Raw genomic sequence first — 27517 nt, forward strand, 5'->3', positions numbered from 1 at the left:
TAGATTTGCTCCAAAAATAAAATGCAACTTAATTGTATATTTTGTTCATGTAATTCTAAAATGACTATTTATATCAAGTTGTAAGAGTTCCCGCTCTCGCTGAGTCGCCTGTTAAGTATTTACAGTTACCAGTGACAGCGATACATATTTGGTTACGACGATATTCGCTGATGGCTCTTCTTTAAGGTTTTCTTTTTGTTTTTTTGCATGCAAATATCGTCCGTCTCTAACGAAAACGTAAATGCGAAAGGCAGTGAAAATTTAAACGAAACAACAGAAATTCTTTAAATTCAATGGAGTATTAATATCTAAAGGTCATTTCATGTGAATCATACAAATCCAAAAATTCCAAGTAAAATTTACAATAACAAAATACTATCATTTACGTGCCCTATTAACAAGCGTGCGTTAGTGCGTGGTAATTGCGTGTTAAACAACAAACTGCAAACGCTGGCAAAAACTAAAGCCAAATAGGAAAGAGAAATCGCAAAAAAGCAAAAAAAAAATAACAGCAAATACAAAACATTTTTGTGTAGTTCGAGATTAGCTACTTATTACATGGGTCTAACAGATCAAGATTGGATTGGCTGTGCGGTCAGCCTGACCTGCGACGACGAGCTGGGCGTATTTCAAGGACTGATCAAGAAAATCTCGGCCGAAGAGATAACCATAGTGCGCGCCTTTCGCAACGGTGTTCCATTGCGCAAACAGAACGCCGAGGTGGTGCTCCGCTGTGCCGATATCAAGAGCATCAATCTCATTGAGCCAGTGAAGGATGTTGAGACGACAACGCCGACTGTGATTAATAAGCCGACGCCTGTTAAATTGCCCCATTTCACGAACATATTGGGCAAGCAACAACTGCAGCATCAACAAGAGCAACAGCAGCGTGAGAAGGAGCTGCCTGTCCATGGCAGAAATGGAACGGTCGCAGCTGGGAGCCATTCGGCTCTGAGTGATAAAATGCAACAACTAATGCTCAGCACAAATGGCACTGGCGCGAATGGAGTGCGAAGGTAAGAGATACGCTTTCATTAAGCTATGTTTCCCAATTTTCATTTCCTTTTCGTTGCAGTACACCTCAATCCTCACGTGCTTCGAGTGCGATGCAGCAGCTGGCGACAACGCCAAATAGTGTTGCCGCCTTTTTTGGTAATATGATACCAGCCAAAGTGGAGGTGAAGTTGGGAAGTACGGCATACAATGGAGGAGGAGTGAGCGGAGCTGGAGGAGGTGGGAGCTACTGTAGCAGTAGTGCGGATGGCAGTTGCGGCAGCGGCGAAGTATCTGGAAGCAGCAGACCCATTGACATTATCAACGGTAGCAATAGCCAAACCAATGGCGGTTATTATAACCAAGCAGCTGCCAGCTATGGCAATGGCAAACGCAATGGCAATGGTAATGGCAACGGGAATGGGAACGGATCTGGCAGCTACAATTCCAACTCTTACAATGGCAATGGTAATGGTAATGGCAATGGCAATGGCAATCCAAACATGAAGAACAAGCAACGCAATCGAGTACGGCGAGAGAGTAGCATGCGATTACAGCAACAGCAAACGTTTGGCAGTGAAGCTGATGATCCGCTGCTGCACGAGGAATTCGATTTCGAGGGTAATTTAGCGCTTTTCGACAAGCAAGCCATTTGGGATGACATTGAGTCGACGCACCAGAAGCCGGATGTGGTGCGTCATGCGGTGCACGTGCAGAAGCAGAAGCAACAGGAGAAAAAGTACCGTCACGACGAAAACATCTTGGCTAGCAAGCCGCTGGAGCTACGTCAGATTGAGAGCATTTTCGATGGCAGCCAAGATTTTGTGACGGACGATGGCCTCATCATACCTACTATACCGGCCTATGTGCGCAATCGCATAGAGCTAAGTGCCGAGAAGGCGGGCTTATCAATCCAGCGACAGATGGATATTTTAGCGCGTGGCGCCAGCGATTTGGCCATCACATTGCTTGGTGGCGCACGTCGTTTAACGCCCGCCAACAATCATCAATGGCCGAAGATTGCCATAATTTGTGATGGCGTTAATACTATGAGGTCAGTTAAATGATTGGATGTAGTATAATATGCATATGTTATAGGTTCTGTTTATATCTTTTATAGAACAATCAACATCGGCGCTGTTACTGGTCGTCTGTTGGCCTCACATGGCCTAACTGTTCTACTTTATGTGGAGAATGCGCAGCTCATAGAAAAAAACAACAACTTGGAGGTTGCTTTATTTAGAGCTACTGACAACACCGTGGTACATTCGGTGGACGGTATGAAGAAGTCATTAATTATGTATTAGAAATATGTTTAATTTTAATTAGAGTTAAAAATATAGATAGAGGTCAGAGCTGTTTCCCTTCTTAATGAATATAAAATGTAGTTCGGAACATTATATGAGTTTTGGCATAAGTTTTAGTTGTTTACCATAGAGAACAGTTCATTAATACTCGAAAATCATTCCAAAACATATATCTCTTTACAGCTATGCCCACGCCAGATCTTGTGATACTATCGACAAATACCGTTAATCTATCGGATGCTGTAAAAAAATGGCTTAGCGTCAATCGGTAAACCTTTGAAGCTTTCTCTGTTATGTTTTCTGTTATTAATCCATTTTTCGTTTTAGCGCCTCGGTGCTTGCTGTGGATCCGCCACCTTGTGGCATTAAGGATGTTTCTATAAAGTACTCAATTTTACCCATTCTACCGTTAAGCCAAGATTCAAGCACTTCGACTACTGCTGCAGCAGCAGGAACGTCAACAGCAACCGCTAAGACAACAACGAATAATTGTGGCAAATTGTATTTATGTAATTTAGGTATACCAGATAAATTTTATCGTGATTGTGGCATTAAGTACAAAAGTCCGTATGGACATAAATATGTGATACCGATTCACTCAAAGGACTGAAAACAAAACAAAAATCAGACAACATCAGCATAAAACACACAAACGACAACAACAACAAACCTATCATCAACAACAACAAAAACAAACATCAGCAATGAACCATAAAGAAACAAACAACACACATGTGATGATCATCAAAGTCCTGTTTCCTGTGAATCTAGCTAGCTCTTAGAAGTCTCTCATATACAACTCACATTTAGTTTTTAATCAACGGCGCATATATAGATCTATAAATTAAGCTTATTCCGACTTTTCAAAACCCCAAATGAGCTGCCCTAGCCTTGTGCCGAACTACATTCATAACTTCGTATCTATATTTATTTAAATAACTACTAAATATATATATTTTTAATTGAGTGTTGTACAAATCCTTAAAGCTAGTCCATTATTATTGCATTTCCAAAATTTTCTAACCACATTTGATGAATCTAGCTCCCACCCACCCGCAAGAACTATCCCATAAAGGAGTCTATAGCTTTAAAGACAAAATAGATAACCCTAAAATTCAAAACCAAGAAACTGGTCTTCAGAGCAATTTTAAAATAATGCATTGAACGAATGTTAAAGTGTAAATAATAGTGTATATTTGCATAATTGTTTTTGTATTTGTATATTTGGAGAATATCTCAATAGAATTGAATACTTTTTGTGAGATTGAGCGAAATATACGCAATACATGCCAAATTAAATGTCTATATATATATTTAAGCATAAAATCAACAACTATTATACTTACATAAATATATATATATATATATAAAGTAATTTTCATAAACAATACAAATACAATTACAAATCAGATTCTATAAGTTAGTTGTGTAAGCTTAACGTGTTTAACAAGAGACAAACAACAAGCAAACAAACAAATATCTTTAATTTATATTTAGCGTTAGATCTTAAGCAAAATTGTAAGCTGTAATAACGATAAAGAAATCAACATTATTTTGTACACCCCATCGACAAAAATTGATGAGTTTTAAAAAAAATCCAAAATCTGAATAAGTATATATATACAAATATATATATATATAGATATATATATATATATAGATATATATATATATATATATATAGATATATATATATATATATATATATATATATATATATATATATATATATATATATATATATATATATATATATATATATATATATATATATATATATATATATATAAAAAGAATCCAATCAAATAGCAAAAAAATGTTAGCCGTTGCTAAAACTCAATGATGCAACCAAAAAAAAACCTTAACTAATTGTTGTAAAAAATAATATGATAAAGTAGTTTCTAAATTTCAATTGTTGATGATCAGTCTTAAATGATTGTTTCGTAATTTTTAAAAATCAAACAACCAAAATACGAAACAGTTCATTAAGTACTTTTCATTGAAAAGAGAAGCGCATTGTGACTGTTTTATGTTATTTGGAGTTAGATGTAGGCAAGTGGACAGGACATTGAAACGATGTTAGATGGAGCAGAGAGGTTGAGAAGGTATTTCCAACAAATACACATACATTAACACACCCCCACACACACACGCACATATACTCAGACAACTCGAAACATACACTCAGTTTTTTTTTATAAATGCTTTAAAGGAAAATTGTAAATTTTAAAGAAATCTATTTTCGGTCCAATTGTAACATAATTTTAAAAGAAAATGTAACTAAAAATCTAAAAAACATTTTGACAAATCAAAAATACATATAAAAACACAAGTTAACTAAATGAAACAAAAAGAAAATAGTAAAAATGATGAAAATCCTTTACAACTACAATATTAAAGAAACAAAACACCGAAAGGCCTTCTCATGGAAAAACGAAATGCAAATTGTGTTTTTATTTTGGAAAAATCAATGTGGGGAAAGATGTTATAATTAAAATATTTAACTCAGCCAGGTACCTGGAATCCTTTCCAATATTTTCTTAAACCAGCATATGATTATCTTTTCAAACTTATATTCTAAGTCAACTTAGATGTCTTTTACATTATCTTTGCTTATACCAAAACTTTCTCAATTTCATTGGTTACAGTGCACATATTGTTCACATATATATGTACGCATATATAATACTAAATTTCTTTTAGAACTGTGCATAAACATAAACATAGAGTCCTTAACTATAAACAAAATACTAAAGCTTCACTTGATCTCTCTTAATATAGGTAGATAATACAAAAAAGTATTCATATTTGGATTATGTAGATATAGAATATACTTATAACTTATATACCGATTCTAGGTATTTTCCTCATTTTCGTTCATTCGGAAACGCTTCGTTTGCTGGTCTTCGTTGTCCTCATCTCTATTACGCTTTCCAGCTCCTTGCAACTGCACTGAGATTACGTCGAAGGGTTCCACCTCAACGGAGACAATTTTAATATGGGGTTTTAAGAGCTGCTCCTCAAAGCCAGAATCCGGACTGGACCAATTGCTGCTCTCCGATAACTGTTGCTGTTGGTCCGTAAAAAGTGTTGCTTCTGTTGCTGGTTGATAATAATGATAGGTTACAATGCAATCCACACATGGCTCTATTATCTGTTCTGTGTAGCTAGTCAACTGGGTTAGATAGGGCGTCCAGCGCTTGGGTACTCCGCACAGTTGTCTTGTGGATGCAATACAGCTGGCAGCTAACAGGGAAGGGGGTTCGTTACAGAGTCTGCTAACTGCATAAAATAAATTTTGTTTAATTTATATTGGGGTAGATAGATATATAAATTCATCAGCTTACTGCTCAGCGTGTAATCGGAAAGGCGCAGCAACAGCTGAGCGAGTGCGGCCAGCATTTGTTCAAAGCAATTGAAGCGCGGATATGTGATTGCCAGCGAGGGTTGCTCATCGAGTTGCTGGCAATAGGCTTCATAATCTTCGCGTGTCAGAAAACTGCAGGCAAACATCTCCACAAAGCTCGCAGTCGTGGGCCTCATCAAATTGAAGTCGAAGAACGTGAGCACCTTACGCTCCACGGCCTTGTACTCAAAGGGCGCGTAGGACTTCTTGATTAGACGATTCATTTCGCTGTAACGCGGCACGAAGGCGTCCTGATTCTCCATCTGCGCTGCTATGTGCATGCAGATTATGGCAATCAGCTCCAGCTTGTCCACGCGTATGGTGTAGAAATCAAGTAACCGATCCAGATAATAGATGGCTGTTGTTACATTAAGCGAACTTTACAGCTTTACATATGTATAGTGTTATTAATTATTGGCACTCACCCAAATGCAAGGAGCATCGACTCAATCTATAGGTTCTCGTGATCAATTGACACAGCTGAAGTAGGCTTGGTCGCTGGTCCATTTGGGTGGACATAAAAAGTATGGGACGGCGACGCATCTCGGATTCCTTCATGGTTTTAAAGATGTCCATTGCGTACTCGCTCAACCATTGCAATTTCGAGAGGCGCTACAAGGCGAAGTGAGCCTTGTTTAACATTTATTTTATTTTAATGTTAACTTACCTCAATTTGATTTCTTTCATGCTCATTTTTTTCGCTGAGCATAAAGATGTTTTGTTCGAGCACGGCCTCTGTCATTTTCTTCGTGTATTAATTTAATTTTCGTATATTTACAACCCGAATACGTTTGCAGCTCATTGCGAATGAGCGCACAAAACATGCATCCTAAAAATCATGGCCGGCTGTAACGGTAAAAGCACAGTGTGTACACATAACCGTACACACATAGAGATGGGCATCATTTAAATGATGCTCGATGCACAAAATGCAAAAAAGTGTAAGTATTTGTAGTATATATAACTTCTCGATGTAAAATTAACTTTTAATGCATATTATCACTGACCAGAGAACACATAGACTAGACATGTAGAACATGTGTTCTCTGGTCAGTGATATTATTCTATCATTAACGCTCGGGTAGCGTGTTGCTAACTAAATTACTTCGTGAGTCACGCGTCGGTCAGAAGATGTTGATCGCGTTGCAAAGCGATCCATCACTAAATAACGAAACGAAGCACCGTCCCAAAATAAAACAAATTTTATTGGTTTCGAAAAAGTACAAATTTCTTTGCAATCTCAACTTCAGTAATTCTAGGTAAATTGTTAAGTCAATAAGGAATGCTTACATATCTATGCAAGTAAAAATAAAAAGTAAAAAATTTCGTCAGTTATTCATTTTTGTTTTGTCTTTAAGTATATGAAACTTTGGATAAATCTAGCTTTTTAGTAGACATGGTCCATTGTCCTTAAGGCACCAAATCAGAATTATTTGCGTCGTCCGATTCTTCCCCCTGACGACAAATCGACTCTGGCATTTCACAGCCAAAGTAAGCATTGTTGTTGGCACAGAAGAGAATCAAATGGCGCCAGCAATCGTCGACAGAGAGCAGGAGAGGATTACCAAAGATGACCAGCATACAACGGGAACGAGAGATGGCAACATTCATGCGTTTGTTGCAACGTACAAAGCCCAAATTATAGCGCGCATCAGATCTCAAGTTGGACTCAGAGGAGCGCACCGTGGATATGAGCATGATGTCGCGTTCCTAGAAGACAGGAGAAAATTAGACTTAAACTTGGGCAACTCTACTGTTAGCTGCTTACCTGACCCTGAAATTCCTCCACGGAGCCAATCTTGGGCATGCTCATGTTGGCAGTAATGAACAAGGAGCGCAGAACTTTCACCTGTTTGGCATAAGGTGTCAAAATGCCAACATGATCTGTAGGCACATTGCGACGAAACAACGCGACGGCCAGTAGAAAGACCTCGCGAGCTTCATCATTATTATACCAGGAGGGCGAATCCAAATCCTGCAAATTTTCACCCATTATGCCGTAAAAGAAAGTGCCATGAGTGCACGGCATATCCACATGGGGCTCAAAGACTGCCTGCAGTTCGGCCAGGTAACGCGCCTCGCGTGAATCCTTTTCGGAGATCATGGAGACAAGCTCGTCGTCATAGAAGAGTTTGCTATACACACACATGATGGAGGGCAGTGCGCGATAATTGTACAGCAGCTTGGTCAGCAGACATGGATTATAGCCCGAACTGTGGGGAAAGCGTTGCAGATCCCTGCGATACGGCGGAGTCTGGAGCAGCCGCTCCAGAAACGAGACATTTAGACCCATTTCGTTTGAATAGCGACTGGTCACAATCGCTTGCAGCTGGTAAGGGTCCCCGGCCAGAATAACCTGATTGCGCTTCTTGGCTAGAAGGGCAATAGGCACCATCGTCTCGGGCTCTGTGCATTGACCCGCCTCATCGATCAGGACGTGCGTAAAATGGTCCCGAGGAAATTCCATTTGGATGAAGTTGCCAAGTGTAGTGCAAGTACTGATGGTAATGCGATGCTTGCCCAAAAACTTGGCCTGGCAGCGCAGCTTCAAACCAGAGTCCGTAACAATCATCTGCAAAAGATCGAATCTGAGCAATGTGGAATTTCACATATATCGAGCAACTTACGCTATCGTGCGTGGAGTCAATTATGCCAATGTCTACTGTAGCACAGTAGGGCGCTAGATCTGGCGGCACAAGATCCTTCTCCACCTGATTTTGCGAGACAAGGCGCACAAAGTCACCATGAGTCAAGGCTTTGCTTTCAATAATGCGTTTGGTGATCAGATCAGCAGAGCTGTTAGACGGTGTGCCCACAAGAAGACGCGAACCGGACACATTGTGCACCAGCTGCAAGATGGTCTCCACTAGAGTTACAGTTTTACCCGTGCCTGGTGGTCCAAAGATGACATAGGCCATTTGATACGTCTCGCCCCTCAGTGCTTGGAAAACAGCCCGCTTTTGGATGGGGTTGAGCGAGGTGTTAAACCATTTTAGCTTCTGATTACCTAGATACATTTCATCATTCTTGAAAGTGATATCCAGTTGAATTTGGTTGCGTTTGACAACCTTGCTGGGAAACAGAAAGTTTTCGCCCATTAGGTCGCAAACGCGGGGTAAAGCATGATGCTGTTTCCGAAAAGCGAAACGTGAGAAGTGGAACTCCAGACGATAATCCTCGCCATTATATTTCTGCTGAAAGTTGGCGTGAAACTTTAGATGCACTCTATTGAAGAAAACCTTGTGCACGACGCCCTGGAACAACTTTTTATCCTCGCTGTCCGGCTCCAACCAGGGATTGATCGCATTCACTGTGTCGCCCAGTACCAGCGACGGACGACGTTCCGCAAGGTTCTCTATATATAGCGAGAGAAATTCACCTTCGCGAATGAAGTGAGCTCGCTCGCGGTCATAGTTCCGAAAGCTAATGCTGTAGTCAATTTCCTCTAGGTGCAGCATAGCTGAAAAGCGTTGTACATAATTGACAAAGTTAAAGTTCCCATTGAGAAACGGATAATGAGCGCCCAAGAGTTTCCACACACCCTTAATCGTGTCCGTCTTAAGCACTATGGCGCACATTTTGTCTGGCACTTCATAGGCTCCAAGATACACCGGCACAAAGCGGCGCTTGGTAGCTATCGATTCGCCCGGCACCAACGGAGATTTATTTGCATAGACCTGAAAGGTATAGAAGCGGGACCGTTGCTGTACACTGCGTCCATTAACCATGAGCTGTTGGGAAGCAATCATACGACGGTTCGCCTCGATAGCCTCATCTTCCGTTTCGCAGACGACGACGGTCAGAAAATGAGTCAGCTTAAACGCATCGAACTTCATGCAGTAGTACTCCTTCGATTCGCCCATGAACTTGGTGTGCACCTCGAAAACCAGTGAAATGTGGTTGCCAACTGTAATGGTGCGCGAACTAACAGGCTCCACAATACGGATCTGTGACTCTGTCGAGTTTGGTACATAAATGGAGCGCAGCTCGAAGTCCCGAGTGCCCACATTTTTGAGGCGAAGTGTCACATGGTGCTTTCTCCACAGCTCTGTATAGATGAAGCGATCCACGCCCTCGACGGCAACTGCTCTTTTGTCTTCGGCAGTGGTGCTTATTTGATTTCTCGTGATCTCGCCAAAGTTTTTCTCCAGCACAACCAATTTGATGGCGCGTCGAGAGTATCTACCCTGGGTTTTTATGGGAGCAGAAAACAGATATGGACTATTTAATAATCTTACAAATAATTATCAGACTACATTTATATTTAAATGAACTTCAACTTTCTTACATATTTGCACTCGATCAGATCTGCTTGGACAATGTCGCCCAGATGCAATTGACTTCCTATTGGCACATCTTCCTTAAGTACATAAGCCAGCGATGATAGCACTATCAACTCCTCGTAGACCCGCTCGACTGTGCACTTCTGCTTCTCTTCGAGGATTGTGGGAAATAGCTTCTTTACCTCCAGTATTTCGCCCTGTTGATCCACATACCCTTCATCCAGCTGCACTTGGCATACCAGCGTAATCCCATCACCCGTTCTGGGTAAGAAGGTCGATTCAACGCTGTCCAACTGAACAGTCAGCTCGCCATAATCTGTATCAACCTCGATTGACGAGGGCTGGCGCTGCGTAATGGTGCCCATAATGTTCCGCAATTGAATATTGAAATAGGTTGGATTATCCTGCTTTAAGGAGTCCATAACTTCCTTAACCTTATGAGGAATAAATATTCATTAATGCCCTTCATCTATCCGGCTATGTAGCTCACCTTTTCCTCCGTTGGCTTCTCCCACGACTGCTCGAGAATCTTTTGTATTTTGATTACCTTGGTCTCACCATGCTCCTGCTTATATACCAAATATTCAATCACACACCCCACATTCAGATCATCGAAGAAATCTGCTGCAATATGCTTCTCAAAGCATAGAAAGTTGTCTATAATACCAGTTTGATTACTTAAATGTGTGATGACGCCCTTGCGAGATGCGCACATAGTGGCAAATTCTTCGCTCTTCCCGTTTTCATTGGGACTCGTCTCATCGGTTTTGCTCTCACTGTTCTCAGTTACGGGCATTTGGTCTAGGAAATCATGCTCTAGGGCAAGCAGATCGCGGTTCTGCTGCAACTCTTTTTCGCAGTTCTGGAAAATTCGACTCCAAAACGAAAGCATTTTTAATTTAATTTTCGACAATTGTTGAGCTTCGTTCAAGTTCACGTGTAAGCCCTTTGCAGTGATTTCGATTTCTTTTCTAGTGTTATCGACTCCTTTCCTCTTTACATTCGATTCTCTCTTTGATTTTTGCTCATTACCGTGTCTGCTTTTTTTCTAATGTTATCGGCCTCTTTCCTTTTTACTTTCAATTCCCTCTTTGATTTTTTTCTCAATGCTGTGACTGTGCCAGCGTTTCTTTTATATTCCTCCTCGCGAACGTTCCTTCTTCCTCCTTACACGCTTTTAATTTCTATTTCTTGCTGCCTCTACTTTACACTTCTTCTTTCGCACGTTCCCTATTCGTTCGCTGTCTACACAAAACTTTTCCTATTGCTGCTGTTTCTTTTCCAGGCTATCGTACATCCAGTCGGTTTCGCTTATATAGTTGAGTTCGTTTCGTAAAAACTGCAAACGATTCAAATGGCTGTCGTTTGATTCCTCTTTATAGCCGCTCTCGCTTGTTATCAACGAAATAACTTTATTTGTAGGCTGGCTGTCGAGCTTCTTGATCTGAATAGCGGTGGGGAAGAGAGATAGACAGATAGAGAGAGAGAGAGGGAGAGGATTGAAAAACATGAAGTTCTAATTCGTATACACAAATCTGAAGAGCAAAAGGCTTTAAATTTCAACAGACCTCAGCACTATTGCTGCTGCCTTCCGAAATGCTGGCTGTATTGTTGCTCTCGTTAATGCCTGTTGCGTCGCCGGACATAATCGACATAATCCTATAGGGCACTTTGCAAATACAGGAAAAATGCCTTGCGCTGCAATTTCATAACAAAGAGAGCAACCATTACCCTTAACAATTAACTTCTTATACATATGTAAGTCTAAAAATTTTATACTTAATATTAACAACTTACCTGAAAATGCGTTAAATATGCTTAATTTATGCTTTCTCTTTTACGTTCTTCGCGGAAAACTAGAGCCGGCGTTTGCAAACTTCGAAGTTCCAGACTAAACTGTCGGAACGCGTCCCACATCACCAAAAACGTAAACATAATCCACAAAATGTAAAACATATGTTCATGGCACTCAAAGACAACAGTTTCATGTAATGTTAATAACAGTCGTGCAATAAGATCTATGTGCGATATATTGTGTAAATAAAAAATAAAATAAAAAAGAGTAATATGTGTCCATATGTTGAACTAGCGCGATTGAATTTCCAAGGTTTACCTTTTACATATTAAATTATTAAAAAACGATTTCAGCTTACATTTTAGAAGTTTAAATTTCTATTGTTGCCGCAGCAAATACCACTAATATTTCAACTATCGATAGTAAACAAACTATCGATGTAAAAATTGTCCATTTGCTCACCCCTATCACAGGTGCACCGTGTTCGCTAACCAAATCGGCGTGCAAAGAAAAATTCATAAACTTTTATTCTGCGAAGCATAGAAATTGTGAATTTAACGCCCAGCAGAGGATTCAACTTGTGTGAAACGGGAGCAGACCGAACAGCAGCTGATACTCATTTTGGGTGTAACACCAGGATACAGACACTCGTGGTTGTCGTCGTTGTTGCCTTCGTTTACCTCTGCGTCGTGTTTTAGATTTTTAATAGTGAATTCATTTCGGCGTTTCGTGGGTGCTCAGAGAAGAAGCGTGTTGAGACTACGACAGGAAAGATGGTTAAAGCTAAAAAGGGCAAGAAAGAGATATTGACCAACGTCGAGGGTGCTTCATCGGCAGACGAAAAGTAAGTACGATTTCCCCATTCCCATTGATTTTGTTGTTGATATTGTTGCCACGATGGCAACGTTGGCAAAGTTCCTATTAAAAACAAATCGTATTATCCTTACCGTTTAGTGAAACCGCAGTCCTAGGATCGGACAACGATCAAGTGAGTGCTAACAACAAGAAAAACCAGCAGAAGGGCAAGAACAAGAAGAAGAACAACAAAAATGCCAATGCTTCGGATGAGGGCAGCGACATCATGGATGATGCGCCAGTAGAGACCATTACAAAGGCTGTCAAAAAGTTGAGTGTGAAGGGTAAAGGCAAGGCCAAGTCAAAAAATTTGGATGAAGACTCCGCTGATGAGGCGCCCGATCTGAAGCCCGCCAAGAAGTCGGCTTTCAATTTATTGATGGACGACGAGGATGATGACGAACCGCCAGCTGCACAAGACTCACCCGACGAGGAGGAGGAAGAGGTGGTTGCTAAGCCACAGAAAAAGAATGAAAAGAAGGGCAAAAAGGCAAAGCGCAAGGGTAAAGATGATGACGAGGATTTGGATAAGATGCTAGCGGCACTACAGGCAGAATATGCAGGAGAAGCACCAGCAGCAGTAGCATCTGAGCCTGAGCAGGAAGATCTCAACAAGAAGTCGAAGAAGGGCAAAAAGCAAGCACCAGCAGCATCAGCAACAGCTGTCGAAGCTGAAGCCGAAGATGATGAGAATGATGAAGAGGGAGGAAGCGGCATAAAGACAGCAGCTCAAAAGAAGAAAGAGAAAAAGGAGCGACAAAAGAGAGAGGCGGCGCTAGCTAAACAGCGAGCAGCCTTAGAGCAGAAGCAAAAGCCAGCGGCAGCTCCAGTGGCACCGCCAGAGCCCGAGCCTGAATCTGAGCCTCAGTCTGAGGAGGCAGCGCCTGAGGTTGAGGCCGAAGCTGAAGAAGCTTCGGAAGATACTTCCAAAACGGGTAAGGGCAAGAAAAAAGGCAAAAAGGATAAGAAAGCTGAGGCCGAGGAAGAGAAAAAGGACACCAAGAAGAAGGGCATGTCTGCTGCGATTGTGGCTGCTATGCAGGAACAGCTCAAGAAGCGCAAAGAGGAAGAGGAGCGCTTGCAAAAACTTGAGGAAGAGCGCATTCGCCTCGAAGAAGAGCGCGAAGAGGCTCGTCTGGAGGCTCTACGTATAGAAGCTGAACGCAAGGAGAAGAAAAAGCAAAAGGAGGCCGAACGCAAGGCTCGTCTAAAAGCCGAAGGCAAACTTCTGACCAAAAAGCAGAAAGAAGATCGTGCTCGAGCACAGGCGCTACTCGAATCACTCAAGGCGCAGGGCTTGGAAATACCTGATCCAAATGACAAGCGTCCGACAAGGCCAGGTGAGCTTGTGACGTTAGAAGAATAGTGTAGTCAATAATCTTAAATACCTTTCAGGCACACGCATTCGTCCCAACAAGAAGAAAGCGCCCAAGGATGAAGGCGCGGGTGAGTCCAAGGATGACGCGCAAAAGGCAGCCGAAACCGCGGCCGCTGCTGCAGCAGCTGTTGAGCAGGCGGTCAAGGAGGAGGTGGTTAAAGAGAGCTGGGATGCTACAGACAGCGAGGCAGAGCCAGAGGAGGAATCTTCCCAAGCAACCACAACAACCACTAACAACGGCAAAAATGAACCGCAAGATGAAGGCGAATCCGATAATAATGATGATGACACCGATGATGACAGCGATGAGTCGGAGGAGGAGAGTGAAGAGTCCGAAAAGGAGGATGCTCAGTTGGCCAACGATCCTGAGTCGCGACGTTTGCGGGCAGAGGCGCGCATCATCAAACGTCAAGGGGATGCTGAGAAGAAACGCACCACAGACGAATTGCGAGCGGGCGTTGTGTGTGTGCTCGGCCATGTCGATACGGGCAAGACAAAGATTCTGGACAAGTTGCGACGCACTCACGTCCAAGACTCAGAAGCGGGTGGCATTACGCAACAGATTGGCGCCACCAATGTGCCCATCGATGCCATCAAGGAGCAGACAAAATATGTTAAGAATGCAGCCAACTTCGAGCATCGCTTGCCCGGTTTGTTGATCATTGACACACCTGGCCACGAATCGTTCAGTAATTTGCGCAATCGTGGCTCATCTCTCTGTGATATTGCCATTTTGGTTGTGGATATTATGCACGGCCTGGAGCCGCAAACAATTGAGTCAATACAGCTGTTGAAGAAGAAGAAGTGCCCCTTCATCGTGGCCCTCAACAAGATCGATCGTCTCTATGACTGGAAGGTCCTGGCACGTCGCGATGTCAGGGATGTAATCAAGGAGCAGCAGACAAATACTCAGCTGGAGTTTGAGCAGCGCACAAAGGATGTAATTCTGCAATTTGCTGAGCAAGGATTGAATGCAGCTTTGTTCTATGAGAACAAAGATCCCAAGACCTATATCTCCCTAGTGCCAACGAGCGCCATCACAGGCGAGGGTATGGGCAACTTGTTGTTCATGATAACGGACTTCTGCCAAAACATGTTGGCCAAGCGTTTGATGTACTCGGAAGAGTTGCAGGCCACAGTGCTGGAAGTGAAGGCCATACCTGGTCTGGGCACCACCATCGATGCCATTCTGATCAATGGCAGACTCCGCGAGGGTCAGACCATGATCTTAGCCGGCACAGATGGACCGATAGTTACACAAATTCGCTCACTGCTCATGCCACAGCCCATGAAGGAGCTGCGTGTGAAGAACGCCTATGTGGAATACAAGGAGGTGAAGGCAGCCCAGGGTGTTAAGATAGCCGCCAAGGATCTGGAGAAGGCAATTGCTGGCATCAATTTGCTTATTGCGCACAAACCGGATGAAATCGAAATATGCAAGTGGGTGAAACGAATTTTTATATAGTCGTCTATTATAGCCGAGTGTGTAATAGCGCTATATCTGTAGTCTGTAATATCCATTTGTGCACTCGCTTATGTATTTTATTTCTACTTACAGAGAGGAAGTTGCCCGCGAACTGAAGAGCGCTTTAAGCCACATCAAATTAGCTCCATCAGGTGTCTATGTGCAGGCCTCGACTCTAGGCTCCTTGGAAGCTCTGCTCGAATTTTTACGCACTTCAAAGATTCCGGTAAGTGAAGAGTTTAGAAATGCAGCAATAAATTATGGGAGAGGAAACCTTTGTGGGATAGAAATGATGTTGGCATATTAATGCGTAGCTAAATCGTTTTGTTATTTAATAATTAAATATATGTCATGAGCCCATTTAATATATGAGTATTTATAAAAAGGAAAATTATAGATACACAAAGTCAATTTAAATGCTGCCGTATATAAACTATATATAACCTAAGTTTGTTATTAATGAAACAATTTATTAATGATTTAAATTTGACTATTTGTAATAGATCCTAATAGATCTACATAGAGTAATTGCAATTAAGGAAAAACCATAATCAAAGTATTCAATCAGCCGACAAATTTTCAAAAATAGCCACAGAATAATTTTTTTTTTTTTTTTGCGGCTTTTTTAGTTTTTTAATTTAATTTGAAAAACAGCATTTTTTGAAAAATATGGCAACAAGAAGAGAAAGTTGTAAATTGTCGTAGAGAAGAGTATTTTTGGAAAATTATGAGTGCATGGGGCGATGGCGGCGTCTGCCTAAATCTCAGTGACCAGATTCCCCGATTCGCAGTTCCCCGAGCTGCACAGCTCCGCTGCTCCCTCTCTCCTCAGTTGGCAGTCGCCAGTCGCCACCTGCGTTTCCGTCTCCTGCTGCTGTTGCTGTTGCTGCTGAGATCGCAGCTCGCAGTCTGCGTAGCCAGCACAGCCAGCGCGGCAGACAACGTCGCCGTTTGTTGGCGTAAACATAAAATGTATTTTTGTAAATGCGGTGCAAATAGTTGCAACAACATTAGCGACAACAACAACAACAACAGCAGCAGCAACAACAGCGGGAGCAACAGCAATAACAAATAACAACTAGAAACCCGGCCACATTCGGAGTGATTCATGCAACAAGCAGCCAAAAGGCGGGCGCATAGCCAACAGCACGCACTGCCCCAACCAAAAGAGCCAAAGCATCCAATCTTCTGCGCATATCCCCTTCCCCGCCCCCCACACCAATTGCGAAAAGATTGAACATCAACTAAAAATAGTTTGCGCTCTATATATACATATATGTATGTATATGTATTTGTATGTATGGAGACAACATACGCAGCTACTTATTACATATAACCACATAAATATATCAATATACACATATATATGTATGTAACTGAGTGATTATGGCGACCCTATAGACATATCTATATGTATATATATATATATATATAGCTTAAATATTTATATATAAGCTTTTATGAATGAATTCTTAGGCACTTGCCATTTGATGCCTGGCTATTTGATGCCAGTTCTATATAACCGTATATATATGTAAGTGCATATATCAGATACATATATTTTTATTGGCATTTCATATTTGTTTGTGTTAAAGAACACGTTTGAATATTCAAATTTAATGCCAGGCAGCGGAAATGCTTAGCGGAAGTAACAAAAATAAATAGAATCCATATTGTTTTGTATATTTATATGAATATATATTTATGTGTATAAATATAGGTATGATATGCCGATAATGTAATCAGATATTTCCGTTCATTATTATTACTTGCTGTTGCATTCTTTGCTAAAGAACTTAAGAATTTGTTGTGATCAGTCTGGGTTTACTGTATAACACATTATAAAGTGCTACACTAACCTATTTATTGTATATCTAACAGGACTATTGCTATATATATCATATATATGTTATATGTTTCAAGCAACACATTACTATTTACATTCTTTACTATATAATGTATATGTATTGAATCGTCTATATTGCAATTGAGAGAAATGGAATTCCATAATCCAATTCTATATTTAGCTTAGTTTTTGTTTGTTTTAGGTAGTCTGTGAAACTAGTTCGAGCCCACAGAGCAAGATCCGAGTCAATTAGCTAACACTACAAGCTCATTAAGGGCAGCCCACATGCGTTATAGGGTTTCCCACAGTCTCATCAGCACATTTTCATCATCTTTTTATGCAGGCAGCTGCGAAAAGTTTTCCCATCATTGCTCCAAAGCCACCAAATTCGAGTCTAAAGCCAAATCCAAGACGCCAACGCAACGGAGACAACAACTATGCAAATTGGCTAATAAAAGCTTACATAATGCTAGTCAGAGGCGTACAACAGTTGACAAAAACACACTTTGCGTGGCAAGTAAAGTGGAACGTTGCTGTGGCAGGTGATTAATTGTGATCTCAGCTATTTAATGTAAATCATTGAGATGCAATGAGATCTCTAAATGTACTCGAAAGATTTCTGGCTTAGCGATTGAGTCTACTATGGAGTAGTTGCTAGTGATATATGTTAGATTTTAGATCGGGTACCTCTACATGCATTACATTTTATCTTAAGAGAAACAGAGAAAAACTCTTCGAGAATGCATTTCCGATCAAGGATAACTCCTCTCTTAACAGCTAATAATTTAGATCTGCCATGGGGTATACCAACGTCAATGAAATAAATAGAATATTCCTTTTGAAATTTTGTACAGGGTAATTGCACTTCCAGCATGCCCACTTCTAGCAAGCCGCTCATATGGTTTAGTTCGTTTTATACATTTGGAACGCAAAAATTTGTCGCCGTCAACTTATATTTGCGTTTGCATCAAAAATCAATTATGGCAAAATGTCGGACGGACTGACAGCGTGACAAACGGACAGACGACGAGGACGGACAGCGAGCGGCTTGATTGCCATTCATTCATTCATTCATGACTTGAATTGAGTTGAGCTGAGTTGAGTTGAGTGTGGGTTATGTGGGCAGCGGGCCGGCCGGCTATGTAACAAGTTCCGCCTTCGTTTAAGCCAAATTTAGTAACTAACTAGCGCCGACGCAAATACCAAATGTCACTTGTCAACCATTTAATTACCTTTCAGAGAGGGCATATTAGTTAGAAAGTGGATTAGGTAACAAATTGGCTTGACTAGATGCTATTATACGACTATACGAGTATTGCTGTTATACTGGAGTGTTATACTTCATTTTATATCTCTATTATACAGTTGCAGTTCATATATTTGTAATCGGCTTGTACTCTTGTATAACAAACTCTTCTATAATCTACAGCAAAGATTTATATTGTACTTACCTAGTTATATAACTAGCTCGTCTTCTTCCACTCATGAGTTTATTTATAGAGTAGCTCGCGCTCTCATCGAGAAATCGTATATGGCATTAATATCATAACAGATCAAAATACTTATACATATATATATGTATATGTATGTATATGTAGTTGTTTTTTCTGAATTTGTGTTTGTGTGTGTTTTTCATTGAGATCGAGTAATTATTTGAAGCACCCACGCTATGAAATACGAACAGGGATTCCAATTTATATTGGCTCTGACCAAACTGACCGGAAATTGTCATTTAAGTGTCTTGTTGTGTGTATGTTTGCTGTTGTTGGCGGCAGCCAAAAAAAAAAAAAAGAGAAATAAAATAAAATAAAATACGTTTTTCATTGATTTCAGACACATTGCCATTCGCGTTAAAAAGTCGTTTAGGTTTAATTTACGGCACAACGTCCGAGCTGAAAACAATCGACACTTTAAATAGATAAAAAAAAAAAACAAAAACAAAATTGGTTGAGAGAGTGAGTGCGGCTCTCTTTTTGATGAGCTCGGCTTCAATTGATGGGCAGCTTGTTGCTCTTTCTCTCTCGCTCTGTCTGGCTTGAGTGCCCATTCATCATTTCATTGAGCGCATTTCATATGGCAACAACAACCTCAATAATAATAACCAGCTCCGCAAGTGTCGCCAAAAAACACTGAAACACGCTTCACTAAAAAGAGGAAGAAGAAGAAAAAAGAGCACACGCAGCAGACAGGCAATAAATTGTATGGAAAACAAATCAATTACACGCACACATGCGCATACACGTACATTATTCGCTCTCGTCTGCTCTCTTTCTCTCTATTTCTTTGGGCTGCGCTCTCAGCTGCTGGCACTTGCGCTCTGCTTAAATGCAGCCCCCATGATGCTTATTGGCTGTTGGGCTTGCTGTTGTTGTTGTTCATTTCAGTTATTTCATTCATTTTGGCAGACAGCTTGCTTGTTTGTACACTGAACAGAAGCTTTCCCTCTTTTTATCTCGCACGCTCTCGCTCGTTCACACGCACATCTGCTCGCGTACAATAATTCATTTTATTGATCAAATAAACATTTGCTATACATTTCTATAAATTAAACACGACGCGGCAGGGCGTAACGGCATCAGCATCATCATCATCATCATCATCATCAGCAGCAGCAGCCGCGCTTTCTATTCATAAAAATTAATTGCACTTGTTGCTGTCTGCCTGGCTGCCTGACTGCCCATCTGCCATCTTTATCTTGCTGGCCATGTGTTTAGTGGGGGCGTGCGTCACACACACATACACAGATATGCACACTTACATTGAAGATTAACATAATTCACTTATAATAGCAATACGCACAATATTTATACAAATAACAATAATTCATTAGCAGCCCCTCAATTTAAATGGTTTCGCGAATTTCACACCCAAAGGCCATTAAGCAGAAGCATGCTCAAATACTAATGAAAACTGCCTCGAAAATGAATTGCAAAAATTTTAAGGTTAACACGGTATGTCTGTGTGTATATGTAGATACATACATATGTATATAAGTGTGTATATGTTCTTCTTATGCTTCCTTAACCTCTCTCTAATCTTTGCTTGCTCATCAACATACAGTGCGAGGGTGATCTAACGATTTATGATATACATGAATAAATACTAACATACCACTGTTGTACAGTTAAAAATACCGATATCTACTGTTCATGTTGTCAAGGGGAAACGCTTAGATTTGAGCAGAGTAACCCACATATTCCTATCTATGTATATGTTTGCCCAACGTATTAAAGCGGGAAGTCGTATTATGAGCAGCTACTCGATTTTTACGCCAGCCCTTCCTCAGCTTGTATGCAACGCCATCTAATTTTTGGTCGCAGATTTATGGAGCGCAGTGTATTTGCTTGCATTATATATGTATGTACATGTGTATATATTTTTACGAGACACCAAAGACAACGCAGTCATGGAATAGCCACAAAAGAGATGGAGAGAGGAAGGCAGGGAGAGCTTTTGGTGCAATGGTTGTGTGCATTGCAGTTGCTGTTGCAAGCACCGTTATGCAATTGGCCTGCAATCTGTGCTTGAATTCCGTTGCCAACTGCGGCTTCATTAACATTTGCCTCTCGTCGCTTACAACCAAATATAGCAAAATCGTAGTCGTAGCTAGTCAAGCTGCCATTCATAAAAAAAGCTGCGTTTGCTTATACAACTCTTTTCTTTTTCTTTTTTTTTTTCGGTAATGGTATTAGTAAACCCACACACAGACACACACACACACGTACACACTGACATGTACACAAACACCCGCAACAACTGAGCAAAGTTTCATTCATGCCAACGCAATTTTGTTTTCTTTGTGTCTGTTACTTTTTCTGCTTCCTCTTCTTTTATGAATGAAAAATACGTAACAAGCAGCCAAGTCGGAGTCTGTTAGCTCGTCCGTGACGTTTTTCTTTCATGAATGAAAAATTGCGCAGAAATATCCAAACACACACACACACACACACACACATGTACATATGTATATACATACATACACTCAGCAAATTCAACACAAGAAAAAGCAGATATCTTGAATGTGCCAAAAAATTGAATATATTAGCAGACGAAACTAATACGCTGAAATGTGTAATATGATATCGAGAAGGCAATAAGTTGAATAATAGATATTGAGAATGATAGAAAGAGAGAGGGAGAGATATATAGATATGAGAATATGCACATAAGAGAGAATAAATTCTGCCATAACAAACTGAATGCCACAGCTAAAATACAAATTGTAGAGTATAAGGGAAAACGCATGCTGCCTGGGAATGGCTGCCCGTTAGGTTAGTTTTGTTTAATTCAGGTATTTGGGCTGTAATTGTAATTATGCAGCCATCAACGAAGTTGCTGCTGTTGTAGCTTTTGCTACTTTTGTGGCTGCTTTAGCCATAATTGTGAGTCGCTGTTGCTGCTGCTGCTTCTGCGGGCGACGACGTCATGGAATATCAGCATTGGTTACTAGGTAGAGGCTACAAGCATATAAGCGTACATATGTATGTATGTATTTGCAAGTACGTAGATACGTTGTTATGGTAGTGTAGGTAATTTGATTCCCCCTATGCATTTTAATTAAAAGTCAACAACACTTACACAGACACAGCAGACACTCGCACTTATAGCAAGTTTCGCAAGTCGAGGCACTCGGCCATGCTCAGCGCGAAGCGCGTTGGCAACAATTTGTAATCGAGACGTAGTTGCATGCAAATATGCGAATGCAACGACGCCCACAACGAAATGCAAAATCAGGAGAATATGCAGAAGAAGCAGAGGCAGAAGCAGAAGCAGAAGTAGTAGCAAAAGCTAGCTGAAACAGCAAATTAATTACTCGTCTCGCAGTTCTAACAATTGTTGCTTCTACTCAAATAACGTAAAACGCAAAAAAGAAGAGAATGAACAAAATAAAACCCTGGCCAACACCATTTTAGGCAGCAAAAAGTAGAATGTCAAAAAGAAGTGCACAACAACAACAACAACAGGCAACAACAACGACAACAGAGAAGAAAACGGTTAAAAAATTTAGTCCATTGTACTGCAAACAACTCAATTAGCTGTCTCTCTCTAGCCCTAACTCGTGCGTTGCTTTCTACACTGCGCTCCTCTTACTCACCCTTTGCCTGTTTGCCTGCGTTGCGCTCGCTCACTCTCACTCATCGGCTAGCCCACTTTCCCACTCCATGGCGTGTTCATCGTATCGCTGAATTTAATGAATGAATTTAATTTTGTGTGCTTGTTCTCATGTTTTTGCGGCATGTACTATATATCTACATTTAGGCACTAAAAGAATGAAAGGAAGGAAGTGAGCGAAGAAGAAGAAGTGGACAATGCCAACGTTTTCATTAATGCGGCGTAGTTGCTGCCAAGAACCGAACAAAACAACAAGAACGTCAATATAAAAACAAGCGAAAAAAAAATAGGGAAACTTAGCAAGGTTATGGAAGAGAAAATACCCTGGCGGGACAAATGAAAGAGAAAATATCAGACTACTATATATAATGTCCTTTAATATGAAACGTTGTAAACAAATTATGAAAATTTAAATCATGTATTATGTGTACATATTTATTCGCATATTTGTGCAGTCGAAGCTAACTCCTGCATGAGGGTTACAAAAATGGCATGCTTCAGTTGGAATACCCTTTGAAATCGTACAGCAAAAAAACAAATGAATGAGTGAACCAGCGAGCGAATGAATGAGTAAATGAATGAATGAGTAAATGTTCATACGTTCAAATGAAAACAAAAAAGCAACGACAACAACGGAAGTAATTCTTCCTGCATCGTAGACACACATACAAACACGCGCACACACACAATCACACGCACGCGATAGCATTTTGAAGAGCTTATTGCTTAATTTTCATTCATAAACACGTTGCGACCGCATTTTTAATGAAATCAACAGCGCGAAGGAAGTTGGCCCGAAATGTAGATAAATAGATGTGCATAAGAACGGAAGTCTTGACCGGAACGTGCAGACCTAAACACCAGGGGTTAGCAAAGCAATAAAAATAAAGAAAAAAACTGAGAAACTATAAAGAGGAACAGAGAAAGATACATCAAATAAAATAAGCAACGCAATCATTCAATTTGTTGAGAAAGACGAACATTGTCTCTGGCTGGGCACTTGTCAGGGAACAACCCTTGCCCTCTGACCCACGCTGAAGCGTGCTTAAGTGCTGACGTCAGCAATGCGTTTGCAGGTGTCGGTTGACCTTTTACCTTTTAGCACCCGTATATCGTATCGATGTCGTGCGTTTAATTTAATTAGCTTTGCGGCTGCTCTTACGCACTTTCTACGCCCACAATCAGGTTTATTTTTCCTTTATATTTTTTTGGTAACCATATTTGCTGCGTCAGAATTTGAAATTTGAGCATGGTTCAAGGGGTTTACGTTTGGCATTTGGCATTTGGCACACCTATTAAAATGTAAACGTATCATTATTACGAATTTCCTAATCTAATCCATACTCTCTCTCTCTCTCTCTCTCTCCCGCTTCTTTCTTCTGTCTCTTGCAGTACTCTGCCATTCGCATTGGTCCCGTGGTCAAGCGTGATGTGATGAAGGCTTCGACAATGTTGGAGCATGAGGCGCAGTAAGTTAACCAAATATACTAAACTCTTAACCACTCTAAGCACAGTCGGCAGCATTTTAACGATCTCTGGAGTCCATTTATAAGCGGAGGCAGGCTACATATCATTATTATATCAGCTGTTGGAGACAACAATGTTGCATTCAGCGAACAATTCAATTTTATTGCAGCTTAACTTTATTAACACCAGCGACTGGTCATTCCCATTCCCCATTCCCCATGCCCCGGCCTCCCTCTCCGTTGGCCCCCTCCGCCAGCACCTCAAAGAACAAAAGACTTATAAACAATGTGCCGTGCGGCTCTTTGAAGAGCGTGTCTGATATAGCCGACATGGACTCCGTGTGGCTGTGGTTGCTCCGGGTTAAGTGATTCATTTAGCGGCAATCAGAGAATGCACTTTCCTTTCCACTGCCTGCGATACCCGATGATTTATTGTTGTGCGCGAGAGATACCCTTTAAGAAAATTATGCCTGGACGGCGGCTTTATCTCATTAGAGTAACTTTTGCGAATAGCGCGGCGTCGCTGCCTCTTGGCTGCTGCCTGAGAAGTTTCCGATTGCAGCGACAACTGTTTTTGTGCTCTGCTTAGCAGCAACAAAGCGAATGCAGATGCACAGACACAAATGCATTCGCAGCTAGATGAGTTACTTTATATGTACATATATAGATGAATGTATAGCTGCATATGTTTTTGCAGAGGTACATACGTTCATTTAGATGCACTCGCACCTGCAGATACATTCAGCATAATATTCACAGCTTCAGATACGTTAGTTGCAGTTGCAGTTGCAGCTACATTTACAATTCGTTCGGCCCACATGCTCACATTACTGCCTCACATGAGGCGATAACTTCGGCAACAACAGAGCAATAGAAGTGTGTGTAGCTATGCAGATACAAATGTATCCGAATGCCACATTTGTATCTGCATATCAACGCCCATGTAATAGACGCGTCGTTTCCGCTGCCAAACGCATCCGGCCCTTTGCGCATGCGCAGCCATTTGAGTTATTTATGCATTGCCAAAGCACTCAGACATGTCCACCTCTCTTGCTCTCTCACTCACTCAGCTTGCATTTTGCATTGCTCTTGAGTGAGAGTTTGAAGCTGTAAGCCTTGCTTGGCAGGCTATAAAATAAGCAGTTCAGCCCACCCTCGATCTATCTCTCTCCCTCTCCCCCTCTCTCTTTACTCCTTTTTTCGCCCACTCTCTATTTTGGAGTGTTTTTGAATGAGTGAGTGGCCGGCTGGCTATAAACTCAATATTACATTTAATGCCAGCTCTGCCAGCCCACCCCCTTTTCACTCTCTCTTTCACTCGCTCTCCTGCTGCTGCTCTCTCGCTCTTCGTGCGAGTGAGATGGTTAGAGCATACTCGCTGGCAGGCTATAAACACAATATTACATTTTTACTATGTGTTGCCGTTTATTTATTGATGATTCTTACGCGCACGGAATTTTTAACCATAAAATTTGGCTTTTTACGCTGCAGGTGATCACGAAATTTGTGTATTTTTTTCTGCGTTGCTTCTTCTTCTTCTTCAGTTTGTTTGTTTTTTAAGTGTCTTCCCTGACAACGATGATGTTGATGATGATGATTCCGTCCTTGGCTGTCCACATTTATCTTGCCACAAGCATCATAAAAAATAACTTTAACCGTCTTTATGGCAACTCTTACACTCCGAGGCAGCATAAAACAAAATATTTAACCACCCAATGCGAAAGATCCACAAACAATGAGCTTTATTTATTAATTAAAATTTGTTCTCTTGTGGAATTTCTTAAAGCTGATTTTAAAATATATTTATAGACTATAAATGGAATTTATATAGACAATAAAATGAGTGATCTTTAGCATTGAATGAAAGATTCCTAGGGAGAAAAGTTTTTATGCTGGCATAGCTTGGATATTTCATACATAAATGATCTTCTATGACATCTTAAGAGTCAAATGATCTACTCGTTCTCCCATTAATTATCTCTTTCCTAGTGCTCCCAATTTACCGCTTCATCCTCTATATATAATCAATCTTCGCAAAAGTTTTTCGATGTGCGAGTATCGCCCTGAGTGCTCCACAATATTTTAAGATTTCCTCATTCGTTAGCTTGGTAAAGCACTTCTGAAAATTTTCCTCCTAGCTACTACCCAACACTAAGTCATAAATAATTTCCTAACTATTTTCGTCATCAAAAGTAAGGAGAACCTTCTCGATTTATTCAACAATTTGTGTGGAACCGAACCTGTCTTGTCGGCTGACTCCAAAGGGTGGCACGTATCGACTTAATGCCAACTGTTTCCTGTCTTTGAAAGCACGTTGAGCACAGAAGTAGCAGAAGAAGAAGAAGAAGAAGAGGTAGCATAGACGCCGGCTTCTTCTTTTTCATTTCAATTATTGACGCTTCCTGGCTCCGTTCGACATAGTCAAAGACAGGAAAACCCAAATAGTTACTGATATTTGATGATGATGATGATGATAATTATAATTATAATTGTAATGCAAGATGATCATTTGTTATTGATTTAATTGGCCAACTCTTTCTCGTTCTACACTCGTTCTACAGATATGCAACGATCTTGGCATTCGATGTGAAAGTGGAGCGCGAGGCACAGGAAATGGCCGATTCGCTGGGTGTCAAGATCTTCCAAGCGGACATTATCTATCATCTGTTCGATAAGTTCACCAGCTACCGCGAGGAGTTGAAGCAAAAGAAACGCGAAGAATTCCGCTCGATTGCCGTCTTTCCATGCAAACTGAAGGTGAGTGAAGAATCCAAGTAATTAAGATTAGGCAAATGACTAAAATTTGCATGATCTATTGTCTAAGAATTGTTATATATTAAATGTCGAGTACAAGCAAATATCCTAGCTCATTGAATTGAGTATTTCTTGATCGAAGTAATAATTATAGCAAATGTGAGCTACAGGTGTAAAATGCAATCAACTCGCCTTTGTGGCTGACTACAGCCACCCAGTCGCACTCTCTCTCTCTCTGTCCCCCTCTCTGGCTCTTGGCATCATTAGCCATCAGCCAAGCAGGTGAGCCAACGATCGATTAAGGCCTGTTTGGTGAGACGCTTGCATCACGTCCACACTTCCTGCTCAAATAATGTTGAAAATAGCATATTTGATTTATAGCTAATCATTAGGTTATAGTCGCATTCAACAACGACTCGAACTGCAGTCGACTCGACCCTAGGCAAGACTCTCTGGTCTCTCTGGTCGTGTCTGGAGCTGCAGTCTTGTCTCTAGCCACCGTCTTGTCTCCCACTGTGCTGTTAATTGGGCTCACAGCTGTGTCCAGTTGCCAGACCTTTTTCTTGCCCACTGCCTGACAACAACAACAGCAGCAACAACAGCAGCAACAACAACAACAACAACAACAACAACAACAACAACAACAGCAGCAGCAGCAACAACAATGATGTTGTTTAGTTAAGTTATTAACTCTTGCCTCTTACATTCTCATATCATTGCCTGCATTTGGCCCTCTTCGAGTTGTCTGCTCCAGGCCAAATAGCATTGGCAACGCTCTTCAAAGCGAACAACACAAATTGCATTCAGCTTGAAAGCGATTAAAGAATTAGTTTTAGATAAAGATAAGCTTTAGATCT

The 27517-nt window shown here is 40.9% G+C and overlaps 5 protein-coding genes across 5 annotated transcripts in view; 2 read left to right on the forward strand and 3 right to left on the reverse strand.

Moving 5' to 3' along the window:
- Nucleotides 1–25: 25 nt before the first annotated feature.
- On the forward strand, nt 26–3876 carry Edc3 (Enhancer of mRNA-decapping protein 3). The gene is made up of 5 exons (XM_018099543.3): nt 26–1016; nt 1076–2047; nt 2114–2271; nt 2484–2568; nt 2628–3876. The coding sequence occupies exons 1-5, from the start codon at nt 559–561 to the stop codon at nt 2908–2910; spliced, it is 1956 nt and encodes a 651-aa protein (XP_017955032.1). The 5' UTR covers nt 26–558; the 3' UTR covers nt 2911–3876.
- Nucleotides 3877–4856: 980 nt separating this feature from the next.
- Nucleotides 4857–6563, reverse strand: CycJ (Cyclin J). Its single transcript, XM_018099572.3, has 4 exons — nt 6374–6563; nt 6132–6318; nt 5648–6064; nt 4857–5582 (listed from the first exon to the last, which is right to left on the reverse strand). Exons 1-4 carry the CDS (start codon nt 6446–6448, stop codon nt 5155–5157), a joined length of 1107 nt encoding a protein of 368 aa, XP_017955061.1. The 5' UTR covers nt 6449–6563; the 3' UTR covers nt 4857–5154.
- A 331-nt stretch (nt 6564–6894) lies between these two features.
- On the reverse strand, nt 6895–10881 carry armi (probable RNA helicase armitage). The gene is made up of 5 exons (XM_018099254.3): nt 10480–10881; nt 9995–10423; nt 8334–9893; nt 7475–8278; nt 6895–7416 (listed from the first exon to the last, which is right to left on the reverse strand). Exons 1-5 carry the CDS (start codon nt 10879–10881, stop codon nt 7117–7119), a joined length of 3495 nt encoding a protein of 1164 aa, XP_017954743.3. The 3' UTR covers nt 6895–7116.
- A 55-nt stretch (nt 10882–10936) lies between these two features.
- Nucleotides 10937–11968, reverse strand: LOC108650459 (uncharacterized). Its single transcript, XM_089259149.1, has 4 exons — nt 11787–11968; nt 11558–11687; nt 11106–11433; nt 10937–11065 (listed from the first exon to the last, which is right to left on the reverse strand). The coding sequence occupies exons 2-3, from the start codon at nt 11642–11644 to the stop codon at nt 11251–11253; spliced, it is 270 nt and encodes an 89-aa protein (XP_089115275.1). The 5' UTR covers nt 11645–11687; nt 11787–11968; the 3' UTR covers nt 10937–11065; nt 11106–11250.
- A 254-nt stretch (nt 11969–12222) lies between these two features.
- eIF5B (eukaryotic translation initiation factor 5B) overlaps nt 12223–27517 on the forward strand; it is a 31146-nt gene continuing 15851 nt past the window's right edge. Inside the window, exons 1-6 of the mRNA XM_018099513.3 lie at nt 12223–12628; nt 12739–13979; nt 14035–15457; nt 15576–15708; nt 23833–23909; nt 26468–26663. Of these exons, the coding sequence (XP_017955002.1) occupies nt 12558–12628; nt 12739–13979; nt 14035–15457; nt 15576–15708; nt 23833–23909; nt 26468–26663 (3141 nt within the window). The 5' untranslated portion in view covers nt 12223–12557. The remainder of the gene's footprint in view (nt 12629–12738; nt 13980–14034; nt 15458–15575; nt 15709–23832; nt 23910–26467; nt 26664–27517) is intronic.

Source organism: Drosophila navojoa, chromosome 4 (assembly GCF_054131105.1).
Source record: "Drosophila navojoa isolate 15081-1374.11 chromosome 4, UAZ_NAV_1.0, whole genome shotgun sequence".
Taxonomy (NCBI): domain Eukaryota; kingdom Metazoa; phylum Arthropoda; class Insecta; order Diptera; family Drosophilidae; genus Drosophila; species Drosophila navojoa.